Here is a 12,058-nt window from a genome sequence, read left to right on the forward strand (position 1 = left end):
CAGGGTCTCCAGATGCTCCACTGGATGTCCGAGTGGATCCTGGCCCCACATCTGGTATTCTGGTCATCAGCTGGTTGCCAGTCACCATTGATGCTGAAGGATCATCCAACGGAGTGCGTGTCACTGGCTATGCAGTCTATGCTGATGGACAAAAGGTACCAAGTTGTTTTGGGCATGGCTGGAAGAAAATTAGGACATGATCATTTCGATCCATGATAAGACATCAACACTGAACATGGAGGGATAGAATCTAATAGTGGCAGGATTTTCTCCAGAACTCAGTTTGATATTCTTTTTATGTTGGAAGATTTGAAACATTTATCATCCCACTTTACACTTCGATCCATCATTCTTTATCTATTAGATTTTATTTTGAATATAGGTACTCCTTAACTTAACAAACACAATTGGAACCAAAACTTCCATTGCTAAGCAAGGCAGTTGTTAAGTGAGTCATCACATGACCATGACTGTTTTTATGACCTTTCCCCCCCCACAGTCATTAAAAGAATCAGTTGTTAAGTGAATTTGGCTGCCCCAGTTGACTTTGTCATAAGCTGTCTGGGAAGATCTCAAATGACGATCAATAAATCAGCCAATCAGAATCAATCGATCAATCAGAATAGAGCTGGAAGGGATCCCATGACCTTGGGATCCTGCAACCATCATAATACATGCGAGTATCCATGCCTGTATTGCAATTGTGACTGTGGGGATGCTGGCAATGGTTGTGTGAGGACTGGTTGTAAGTCACTTTTTTCAGCAGCGTCATAACCTCAAACGGTCAGTAAATTTTATTTTTATTTTTATTTTAATTCCATTTATATCCCGCCCTTCTCCGAAGACTCAGGGCAGCTTACAAGCTTAGCAGTAGCCTTCATTCTATGTATATGCCTGCTTATTAGGGCTTTCACACACACACCCAAGCGGCATTATTACAAAGTCAGCTTATTGCCCCCAACAATCTGGGTCCTCATTTTACCTACCTCGGAAGGATGGAAGGCTGAGTCAACCTTGAGCCTGGTGGGATGCGAACCTGCACTAATTGCAGGCAGCTGGTGTTACTTAAGGAGGCATTAGCCCACTGCTCCACCAAGAGCCCATGAATGGTTGTAAGTCAAGGACTATCTGTAGAGTTCTTCGTTGTACATTTTTTTAGCACACAGGGTAGACAGCTTTGATAATTTGTCTTATACACTAATGCTTTATTAAAAGGCTCACTGTGTGGCTTAAAGAACTTTGTATTATTGCTTTTTGGGGTAAGAGAAATTATGTAGAGTGCAACACACGGAGAAGTTGTGAACAGAAATAATTAAAGGCAGGGGATTCAAAAAGAAAAAAAACCTTTACATTTAGTTTACACCAATACCACTGACTCTACCTCTCCAAACCTCTGTCCTTATAAATCATCCTTCTTTTCATTGCTTATACCGATTTATACGTTGCCATACTACCGTCTCCCATTTTTCTACTTAGAGAGACCCCCTCGCTTGCTCAGGACTAAGAATAAGCAATCCTACCCTCCCTTTTTTTGCAGAAGGCACCCCAACCTTTATCTATCTTCCTACTTATTCAAGTTAATTACTCTTATTTCAGGTAATGGAAGTTACCTCCCCAACAGCTGGTAGTGTCCTGATTGAGATTTCCCAGCTGCAGATCCTCCAGCTCTGTCAGGAAGTGACTGTAAGAACTGTGTCTCTTTATGGAGAATCAGTGGATTCTGTGCCAGCTCAGATCCCCTTGGCGTTGTTGGAAGAAATAGACCGCTCTTCTGCATCTCAATTGCACTGTCACCCCTCCCGGCTTCTGGGTGGGGAAGCACAGGCTCTTCTTGTCACACGAACTTCTCAGGTTCCAAGGAAAGAACTGCCTTCTGCCACTAAGAACTCAGTTGCCAAACTCACCTTGCAGCCCACTATTACCAGTGAAAAATCTGGGGATCCTGTGCATTCAGAGACATCCTCAAACGTCAAGGCTCCCTTGACGCCAATGGTGCAGGCTGTGTCACCAGAACTCGGAACTCTTCCAAAAGAAGAAGAGAATTATCTCCTGCCCCCTGCAGGCAGTGTGGTGAAGGGAGATCTGACTATGCTGAAGAAGGCTACTCAGGAGGAATCTGGAGAAGACAACCAGGTAACTGAGAAATCCCTTCCTTCCTGATAGAGAGGTAGAGGTTGGGAAACGGGGAGGAATCCATGAACACTCTTTCTGGCAATGGTATGATAGAATGCCTACTGTACTACCAGTGATGGATATAAAGCATTGGATTTTGAAAGGGGAGAGCTGAGTTTGAATTTTTTAACCATGAAGTTGATGTGAAATCTTGGGGCAGTCATTAGCTCAGTTCATATATTGCACGAAGCCACAGTTTCATCATGATTTGTCTTAACCCATGTAAGCCATAATTTACAAATCAGCAAAACAACAACAACAACAACAACAACAACAACAACAACAACAATAATAATAATAATAATAATAATAATAATAATAATGATAATAAAGTTGGAAGGGACCTTGGAGGTCATCTGGTCCAACCCCCTGCTCAGGCAGGAAGCCCTACCATTTCAGACAAATGGCTGTCCAGTCTCTTCTTAAAAACTTCCATAGTTGGAGCATTCACAGCTTCTGGAGGCAGGTTGTTCCACTGGTTAATTGTTCTAAGTGTCAGGAAGTTTCTCTTTAGTTCTAGGTTGCTTCTCTCCTTGATCAGTTTCCATCCGTTGCTTCTTGTCCTGCCTTCAGGTGCTTTGGAGAATAGCTTGACTCCCTCTTCTTTGTGGCAGCCCCTGAGATATTGGAACACTGCTATCATGTCACCCCTCGCCCTACTCTTCATTAAACTCGCCCTTCTCTTCATTAAATTTAGAAGTCAGTAGCTGATTTCACAAGGCAAGGGATTAATTTTTTAGCTGTTTTTATGTCCCCCCCTAGTTTTGTATGCCACCCCGTCTATTGGAGTTGGGTGGCCAACACGTTTAAATAAATAATAATAAACCCAAACATAGTTTAGAGTCATATGTGAATCCAGCTTTTCTCAACTCACCAATTGTCAGCCCCACTAGACAGACCAGACCAGGAAACTAGATCCATAGGTTGACTTGCAAACTACTTGTATTAAGATCAGCTATAATAATGAAATATTGCAAATTTGATTGGGCTCCTCCATTTCTTGTATTCCAGTGAACCAGGTAGGTGTCTGCCTAAACTGCCTCTAAATATTACCTCATTTATCATGATTTTAAAAAAATGTTTCTGCACCCTTTGCTTATATAACAGTTCTTCCATGTTTTGTATTGAACAGAGCAATAAAGCTATGTATCTTGTTTCACCAATACCTATTTAAGTCACAATCCATAATGTATATCATGAAGTAACAGTAATCAGTTTAGCTTCTTCAGCAAAACTACAATTAAGCAAAAGACACACAAAAGTCTGTTAGTATGAATCTTAGGGGATTTTTAGATACAATTGTGTTTCCATTTTCATTCATACTGTGTTTTCCTCTAATAACCAAGCAATGGTGTAGTATCAATTTTTACCAAACCCCTAGATCAGACATGTCAAACACAAGGCCCGGGGGCCGGATCCGGCCTGCGAAATGGTTCCATGTGGCCCGCGAAGCCATCCTGGAAACAGTGAGGGAACGGCCCCCACTGCCTTGGCCCTGGCTCAGAGACCCTCCTTCTGCCAGTGACCCTCAGATCTGTCCCACTCCTGCCGAGGCCCCCATAGGCACCCTTGATGCGAACGATGTAGAGCTGGCCATGCCCACCCAATAGGCCATACGCACTCTAGCCACACCCACCCAGTAGGCCACGCCTACCCTGGCCATACCCACCCAGCCCCTTGAGGGCAACCGCAGTGCTGATGCAGCCCTCAATGAAATTGAGTTTGACACCCCTGCCCTAGATATTTTCTCATAACTTTATAGGAATCTCCCTCCCCCCCTCCCCCTCTGTCCACTTCCTAATTAGAAAAAGAACATAACTGCTTATTTCACATTTAATATATAACATTAAATGTGGGTTAGGACGCTGAGCTTGTCAAACAGAAGGTTGGCAATTTGGTGGGTCGAATCCCGAGTGCCGCGTAACAGAGTGAGCGCCTGTTACTCGTTCCAGCTTCTGCCAACCTAGCAGTTCGAAAGCACGTAAAAAATGCACGTAGAAAAATAGGGACCACTACAGTGGGAAGGTAACAGCATTCTGTGCGCCTTTGGCGTCTAGTCATGCCAGCCACATGACCACGGAGACGTCCTCAGACAAGTGCTGGCTCTTTGGCTTTGAAACGGAGATGAGCACCGGCCCCTAGAGTCAGAAACGACTAGCACACATGTGCAGGGGAACCTTTACCTTTACCTATATAAATCTTTTTTTTTTCTGCTGCAACAATGTACTCCCAGGAACTGCTGCTCACCGTGACAAAACCGGAGCCACACATTTCAGACAACAAGGCTAGTAGCCTAGAGACCTGTGGAAGCTGCTCTGCAGAACAAGGGACAAATGCCCCATCAGAAAGAGAGCCAGACAACAATCAGAGCTCCCTGGAACCAAAGATACTGACCACAGACAGACCTTCTATGCAAGAAGAAGACAGCACCAGGGAGATGGGCCAAAGGGAAGGACAAACTTCAGAATCTTTAGTTGAGTCTTCAGGGAGAATGAAGCCTCTGAAAGAAGGCTCCAGAGACGACTCCTCTCAGCTGGTGCCCAGGATCAGAAGAGAGGTCTGTATTCATTGATCAAAGGCCTATTTGGTTTAGAAAACCTAATGATCCATAACTTCATACAAACCGCAAAGCCCTTTGGTCTTCATGCAAGGGAGTGAATGTGCAGACATAATTATTGTTTATATTAACAGTTTGTAATATTTCCTGTCTGATGCCTGCTAAAAAGCAAATCAGCCAGGATTTAAGAAGTGCCTTTTTTCTGACTTCTGGGGAAACTTTTGGCTAAAAGACAAAATAAAATTGCTTTAAATAATACATTCCAAAACATCAAAGGATACCCAGAGGCTATGCTGAAAACAAGTCAAAATGCGGTCAAAACTCTATTGTGCTATTACAGCTACCATCTTGGCTTTTTTGACCATACCTTGCAGATACCTCTGAAAACATCCAGATCAGCTTTAAAATTAACATCATCTGAAGTATAAATAAAACTTCATATTTGAAGAGATATATTCAGTATGAAAGTGGTGATTTAGGAATGGGTTCAGTTATTCTAGGGGACACGGTGGCTCAGTGGGTTAGGATGCTGAGCTTGTCGATCAGAAGGTCGGCAGTTTGGTGGGTCGAATCCCGAGTGCCATGTAACAGAGTGAGCGCCTGTTACTCATCCCAGCTTCTGCCAACCTAGCAGTTCGAAAGCACGTAAAAATGCAAGTAGAAAAATAGGGACCACTACGGTGGGAAGGTAACAGTGTTCCGTGCGCCTTTGGTGTCTAGTCATGCTGGCCACATGACCACGGAGACGTCCTCGGACAAGCGCTGGCTCTTCGGCTTTGAAACGGAGATGAGCACTAGCCCCTAGAGTTGGAAATGATTAGCACGCACGTGCGGGGGAACCTTTACCTTTTACCTCAGTTATTCTAATTATACAACATTCAGTTTTTTACTAATAAGACTTTCCCCTTGAATTTCTCTAGCAAGGAGAGAAAAGGTCAGATCCAGGAAACCGACCACTAAATCTTCTAACTGACCACAATCGTGGTTCTGACCTTTCTGATATTACGGAGGAAGAGGAGGAAGAGGACGAGAAGGAGGAGGAAGAAGAAAAGCCCATTTCTGGTAGGCCAGGGGAGATGAAACGGAATCCAAGTGAATATTGCAGCAGAGAAAATGGAGACAAGGTATTCTTATTTTTGCTGTCTTTATGAAGCCCTTAAGGAGGAGTTGCAAATTTGCTCAACCCCTTCAATCATTTTCTTGTGATTATTTGCTTATTCCTGATACTCCCCAAACCCAGGGCACCTCCAAAAATTGCTGCAAATATTAATCTGATAATATTTAATATAGAAAAGGTGGGATTAAATGAAGAAACACAGGGAGCAGTTTTATTAACTGTATTTCATTAATTAAATTAAAATACGTTTAAATTAAATTAGATTACAATAACATTTTGTTTTTGTCCTAGCCCTATAGACCTCTGCCTGAAAAGAGTGCATGTATTCTTCTGTACATTTGTATGGACTTTTTTTTGATTGCATCACTCAAGGCAGCTTTCACAAGAGTTCTCAAAAAGCATTCATGAAGTTCCCTAAAATCTCCTTCCTTCAGACTGTATTTCAGCCTTCCTCAAACTGATGCCTTCTAGATATGCCCAGATTGCAGCTTTCACTTATCCCAGCCATCATGGCCTCAGCATATCTTGAGGACACCAAAATGTGGAATGCTTAATCAAATATGCTCTTCACAGTATCTACAACCAGATGTCTTTGGAAAATCCACAAGTAGGGCAAAAGCATTATAAACCATATTGCTAAGTATTCGGTTCTTGCAGGCATTGAGCGAGACGGAAGGTTCAAACAGCAACAGACTTTATTGAGTGTCCAAATATAATAGAAGCAAACTACCAACTGCTGTGCAGCTTTTATACAGTTGGCCACTAGGTGGCGACTAATAGATTTAAAGTAGCGGTTTCCCACCCAACCCTACTACCTGGCTGGAGACAAGCAGTCTAGCTCAGCCAGCAACCATGATATAACACACACAGAAATTAGGTCAGACATTAACCAACAGTAAAACATAAAGCAGTGAGTTAGCAAGTAATGCCAATACATTACACTCCTTCCCCCTAGCTAGCACAACCCTCATTTGCTCACAGTCTTGGAAGTACTTGGATGGCCATTGTGTTTGTTCGGAATGCCTTGGGGTTACAGGGATTTCCCGGTCTACCTGCTTGCCTGCCAGGCTGGGTAGATTGGGGCTTGGAGGCTCCATGCCTTCGCAGTTACTCGAGTCCCTATGGCTGGCCAGTCCCAGTCAGCCCCAACCAAAGTCCAATCGTAACGGGCTGTCCCTTGATTCCGTATGTCCTTCCTGGCCAGGGGAAACAGTTTCCCTGTTTGGCTGGTGCCCTTCTACAGCCAACTTCCTGTCATTGTTAACAATAGTCCTTTCAGAACACGCAAATCGCTCTGTTCACCAGCTGTCTAACGGGCTCTGATTCTGTTCCTCGCGAACCCCCTTAGCAGGCAGCTGATCCGCTAATCACCATCGCAGCTGATCAATATGCTGGCGAATTACGGGCCCGTCTTCCAGGGCCACTTCGTAAGAGAGGGGTCCTGATACCTTGACAATCTTTGCAGCCATCCACAAAGAACCCGATCTATAATTTTGGGCCCACACCCTGTCCCCCAGTAGTAAGTTTCGTGGTGCCTTGGGACATGAAGTGTCAGCGGCAACTCTGTCGGGGTGCAGCCTGTCCAGTTTAGTGATCAACCTTCTGCCCCAACGCATCTCAGCTCAGCTTTTGCCGGTAGCTGTGCAGGGGGTCGTGTGCTGACAAAGTAAGAAATCAGCCAGCCTGTGATGCCAATCCCCTGAGACAATTTGCTTCAGGGATTCCTTAGTTGTGTGAACCATGCGTTCGGCCTATGCGTTCGATGATGGGTGAAAGGGAGCCAACGTGGCATGCCTTATGAGGTTGGCTCTGAGGAAGGCCTGGAACTCGGACGCGGTGAACTGGGCCCCATTGTCGGAGACTAAGACGTCTGGAAACCCATGTGTTGCAAATAGTTTCTGCAACTCCTGGATGGTCCTAGTAGTAGTCATATTGGAAATTGGAACCACCTCCAACCATTTAGAGTGGCTATCAACCACTATTAAAAACAGTTGTCACTGAAAGGGCCTGGCAAAATCTACATTTGATTCTTGACCACGGTGTGTGTTTTTCCTCCTATCGGTGGACAGGGGCTTGCGGCATCTCTGGTCTGGACTGTTGACATGTGTAGCACCCATGTACGTGGGCCTCGATAGCTTTATCAAGCTCTGGCCACCAAAGGTAGCTCCTCGCCAGTGCCTTCATCCGCACTATTCCCGGATGGCCTTCGTGCAGAGACTGTAGGACCCTGGGCCATAGTGAGCTGGGAATGATAACCCTACTGCCCCAGAGGACACACCCCTTATGAGTGGACAGCTCATTTCTTCTCATGAAGAAGCTCTGGAACTTTGGTCCCCAGCTATTTTCCAGCCATCCTGTGTGAATCCAAGTCAATACCTGACTAAGGACTTTGTCAGCTGCTATTTCTGCAGCTATGTCTCCGACATGGAGAGGGAACTCAGGCAAATCCTGTATTGCTAAAATGCATGCAGCTGGAGCCAGATCTGGCTCCACTTGCGGCAAGGGCAATCTGGTAAGGCCGTCTGCGTGGCGCATTTCTTTTCCTGGTTTGTGAACCAGCCTGTAGCTATAGGCTGAAAGGAATATAGACCACCTCAGCATTCTGGGAGACAGAATCTGAGGTGTCTGCCTGTCTGTAGTGAATAATCCTAGCAAAGGCTTGTGGTCAGTGAAGACCATGAATTGGTGGCCATACAAATAGCCACGGAACTTTTTACCCCCAGCCACAATGGCCAAGGCCTCCTTGTCAATCTGCGTGTAATTAAGCTTAGCCGCAGACAGAGTCCTCGAATAATAGGCGATGGGTGCCTGTGTTCCATCAGCCAACAAGTGGCTCAACACAGCCCCAACCCTATATGGAGATGCATCACACACAATGTAAACTGGCAGATTTTCATTAAAGTGCGTAAGCACCGAGTTTGAGGACAATAAGGATTTTACTGCCTGAAAACTCATTTCGTGGATCCTTGTCCACTGCCAAGAAGTGTTTTTGTCTAAGAGCCAGTGTAACGGCTCTGCCACTGTGGCCTTATTGGGGAGAAAAGCATGATAAAAATTAAGGAGGCCCAAGAAGTCTTGGAGTTTTCCCTTGGACTTAGGGTTTGGTGCCTGCTGAATCTCTTTCAGCTTTGATTCTGCAGGATGGATGCCATCGGCATTGATGCGGAATCCCAGAAATTCAGCTGAATTTACCCCAATCTTGCATTTTTCTTTTTTTAGTTTAAGTCCCGCCACGCAGAACTGCTGAAGGACGGCCCTAAGCCATTCAGCTAGGATCTCGGTAGACTCCCCAGCGAGGAGTACATCATCTAAGTAGGGGCAGACCCCCAGAATACCCTTGAGCATACGCTCCATCACTCCCTGAAAAATTCCTGGGGCTACACTCACCTCAAAATTGTAGGCACTTAACCTTGAAGGCTCCCCTATGCGTAACAATGGTTTGAGCGGCTGCCATGGCCTGGTCCACCGGCAGCTGCTGATAGGCTTGTGCCAAATTAATTTAGTGAACATGCTGCCACCCTGCAACAACACCAAAATGTGACTGATGACTGGCACTGGGTATGCGTGCTGTTGAAGTGCCCGGTTAATGGTGCACTTATAGTCAGCACATATTCCTACTTCCCCATTGGCCTTTAGTGGAGTTACAATGGGGGATTCCCACACCCCACTGTCTACAGGCTGCAATGTACCCCTGACTGACTGGCTTGTCCAGCTCTGCATCGATTTTGTGCTTTAACGCAAAAGGTATTCGATGGGGCTTAACCCGGATTGGCATTACCAAGGGGTCAAGTTTAAAGGCTATTGGAGGGCCCTTGTACTCACCCAAATGTGGACTGAAAACATCCTCGAACTTTTGCAGACTGACGCCAAGTCTGCTGTCTGTGTACGGTGAATGCTGGTTACTTGGACGCCCAATGCATCAAACCAATCGAGCCCTATGAGGCTCGTTCATTGGCCTTCCACCACAATAACATCAAGTGGGCCGGAAAAGTCCTTGAACTTCACTGCAAATGTGGCTTCGTCTTTAACTGCCACTCAGGAGTTTTGAAAGTCAGTTAACAAAATGTTAGGTGGTCGTAGTTTGACCCATCTGTGGCTGTGACTGCAGATGTGCCTGAAGGTTCCAATGGAGATGATGGACACAGTGGAGCCTGTGTCCAGTTCCATTTTACATGGAACTCCCTGAAGCTCAACTTGCAGTTGAAGCTTCTGCTTAAGAGGTCAGGTAGCACCCGTGCGGAAAACGCTCCTCCGACTGGAGCAAAACCCTACTTGGTGTTGCCCCAGGGCCCCGGTACCTCTCCTGAATGATTCGTCCGGTTGACGGTCCTGCTGGCGACCTCGACAGATGCCGGTGATGTGGCCTGGTTTACCACACACCCGGCACGTGGCTGTTCTGAAATGGCATTCCGCGCATTGATGGTGGCCTCCGCAACCCATGCATCTAGGGAATGGAACTGCCTTGTCAGAAGGCCTCAGTCCCTTCTCCTGATGCCTCTGTAACTTGTCAACTTCGTAGTCGGAGTCAGTGTCTTCCATCTGCTCGGCGTCCTCGTGGTGGACGGCGCTGGTGTTCGACGTGCTTTTGGAGGGCCACAACGCCTTAACGGCCCCTCTGGCCGCTTCATCCTTCATAACCTCTTTCAGCGCCTCCTGTAACGAGAGAGTCTCCTTAGCAAAAAGTTTTTGTTGGAGCTATCTGTTTCTGAGTCCACAGACTAAACGGTCTCTTAGTCTTTCTTCTAAATCAGTGAAATTACACAGCCAAGATGCCTGCTGAAGAGCTGCAATGAACTCTGTTGCTGACTCGCCGGGTTGTTAGCATTGCTTGAAGGCATGCCTCCATACTATCATGGATAACTTTGGCTCGAAATGGCCTCGGAGCTTTTTCTTCAAGTCCGCATAACTTACGGACTCCAACGGTGCGGGAGCGACCAAGTTCTTGGTGATATGGAAAGTCGCTGGACTGCACACACAGAGGAGTGTCATGGCCTTCAGCCTGTCTTCGCCAACTTGATTGGCGCAGAGGTAGTTCTCTACACAGGAAATGTAAGATGCCCATCTCTCCGGGTGAGTAACGTCGAACTCTGAGTTTCCCAACTTTTGCCATTACTGGTAGCCTTCCTTTCCTGTTTCTCACATTGCCTCATGCTGCTGCCTTCTGTGGAGGCCCTGAGACGGATCATCAGGGCATGGTGGTCTCCAGCGTGGCTTGCTAGGCAGACTGAGAGGGGGAACATCGTTCCTGCCAGGCTGTGTGCTGGCATCACCCCCTATTGACTTCAGGCACTTCTTGTGAAGCAGCATGATCCCACCTTCATCGCCAGTGTTAAGTATTCGGTTCTTGCAGGCATTGAGCGAGATGGAAGATTCAAACAGCAACAGACTTTATTGAGCGTCCAAACATAACAGAAGCAAACTACCAACTGCTGTGCAGCTTTCATACAGACATTAACCAACAGTAAAACATAAAGCAGTGAGTTAGCAAGTAATGCCAATACATTACACATATTACCTATATTGTACTCAGAGATAAGCAGTTCCATTTAGCTTTCACAATTATTTTCTACTGCTAATACCACCCTTAATTTAATCCCCTTTTAAATTTGTCAGATATAATGTCCAGTACCATAGCTGATGGAGATTAATTCTAAAAATTAATAACTTAAGGTTCAGGTTTTAAAGGTTTTAAAGGGAGCCTTGAACCAGTCAGCTAACTCTAAGGAGAGTAAATTTAGGCCAAAATAGGCAGTTATTCCAGGTTTAAATTAACTCCCCCTACTTAGTTACTTGAAAACCACTGACCTAGGCCCATTAGGCTCTTCCTAGAGAAAGTAGTTGGGGCCATGTATTCCAACAGTGGTGATTTTTGGCCTAGGTATTGTGACTATGTGCTGCCAAAACTGGCTCACCATCCATCCACTACACATAGGTTCCTAAGAAGGACTGGTCTGTCCTCAAGATGATTTAGATTTAGAGATTCTTTTACTGGAAAAAAAATTCCACCAAAAGATCCAAGTGTGGACTGAACACAAAATCCAATGGACACCAGCATCCATGCCTCTATAAAAGGCTTCAGGTATACATTTCTGGTGGTGCTTATTTTAGGAAACTGGCCCTTTATCTGTGTATCTTGTAGCAGTCCTGGTACCATTCCTATAGTTGAATCCTACTCTTCGTTGCCATCTTCAAATGACTGCCATAGTAGATTG

At 45.6% G+C, this 12,058-nt stretch overlaps 1 protein-coding gene across 1 annotated transcript in view; it reads left to right on the forward strand.

The window, feature by feature from the left end:
* The window catches only part of TSPOAP1 (TSPO associated protein 1), a gene marked incomplete at both ends in the record, with an annotated part of 99,886 nt that overhangs the window by 50,948 nt on the left and 36,880 nt on the right, over positions 1 to 12,058 (forward strand). Inside the window, 4 exons of the mRNA XM_081346746.1 lie at positions 4 to 155; positions 1,597 to 2,133; positions 4,406 to 4,729; positions 5,650 to 5,853. Coding sequence (XP_081202872.1) covers positions 4 to 155; positions 1,597 to 2,133; positions 4,406 to 4,729; positions 5,650 to 5,853 — 1,217 coding nt within the window. The remainder of the gene's footprint in view (positions 1 to 3; positions 156 to 1,596; positions 2,134 to 4,405; positions 4,730 to 5,649; positions 5,854 to 12,058) is intronic.

This window comes from Vipera berus (assembly GCF_964194415.1).
Source record: "Vipera berus genome assembly, chromosome: 1".
NCBI lineage: Eukaryota > Metazoa > Chordata > Lepidosauria > Squamata > Viperidae > Vipera > Vipera berus.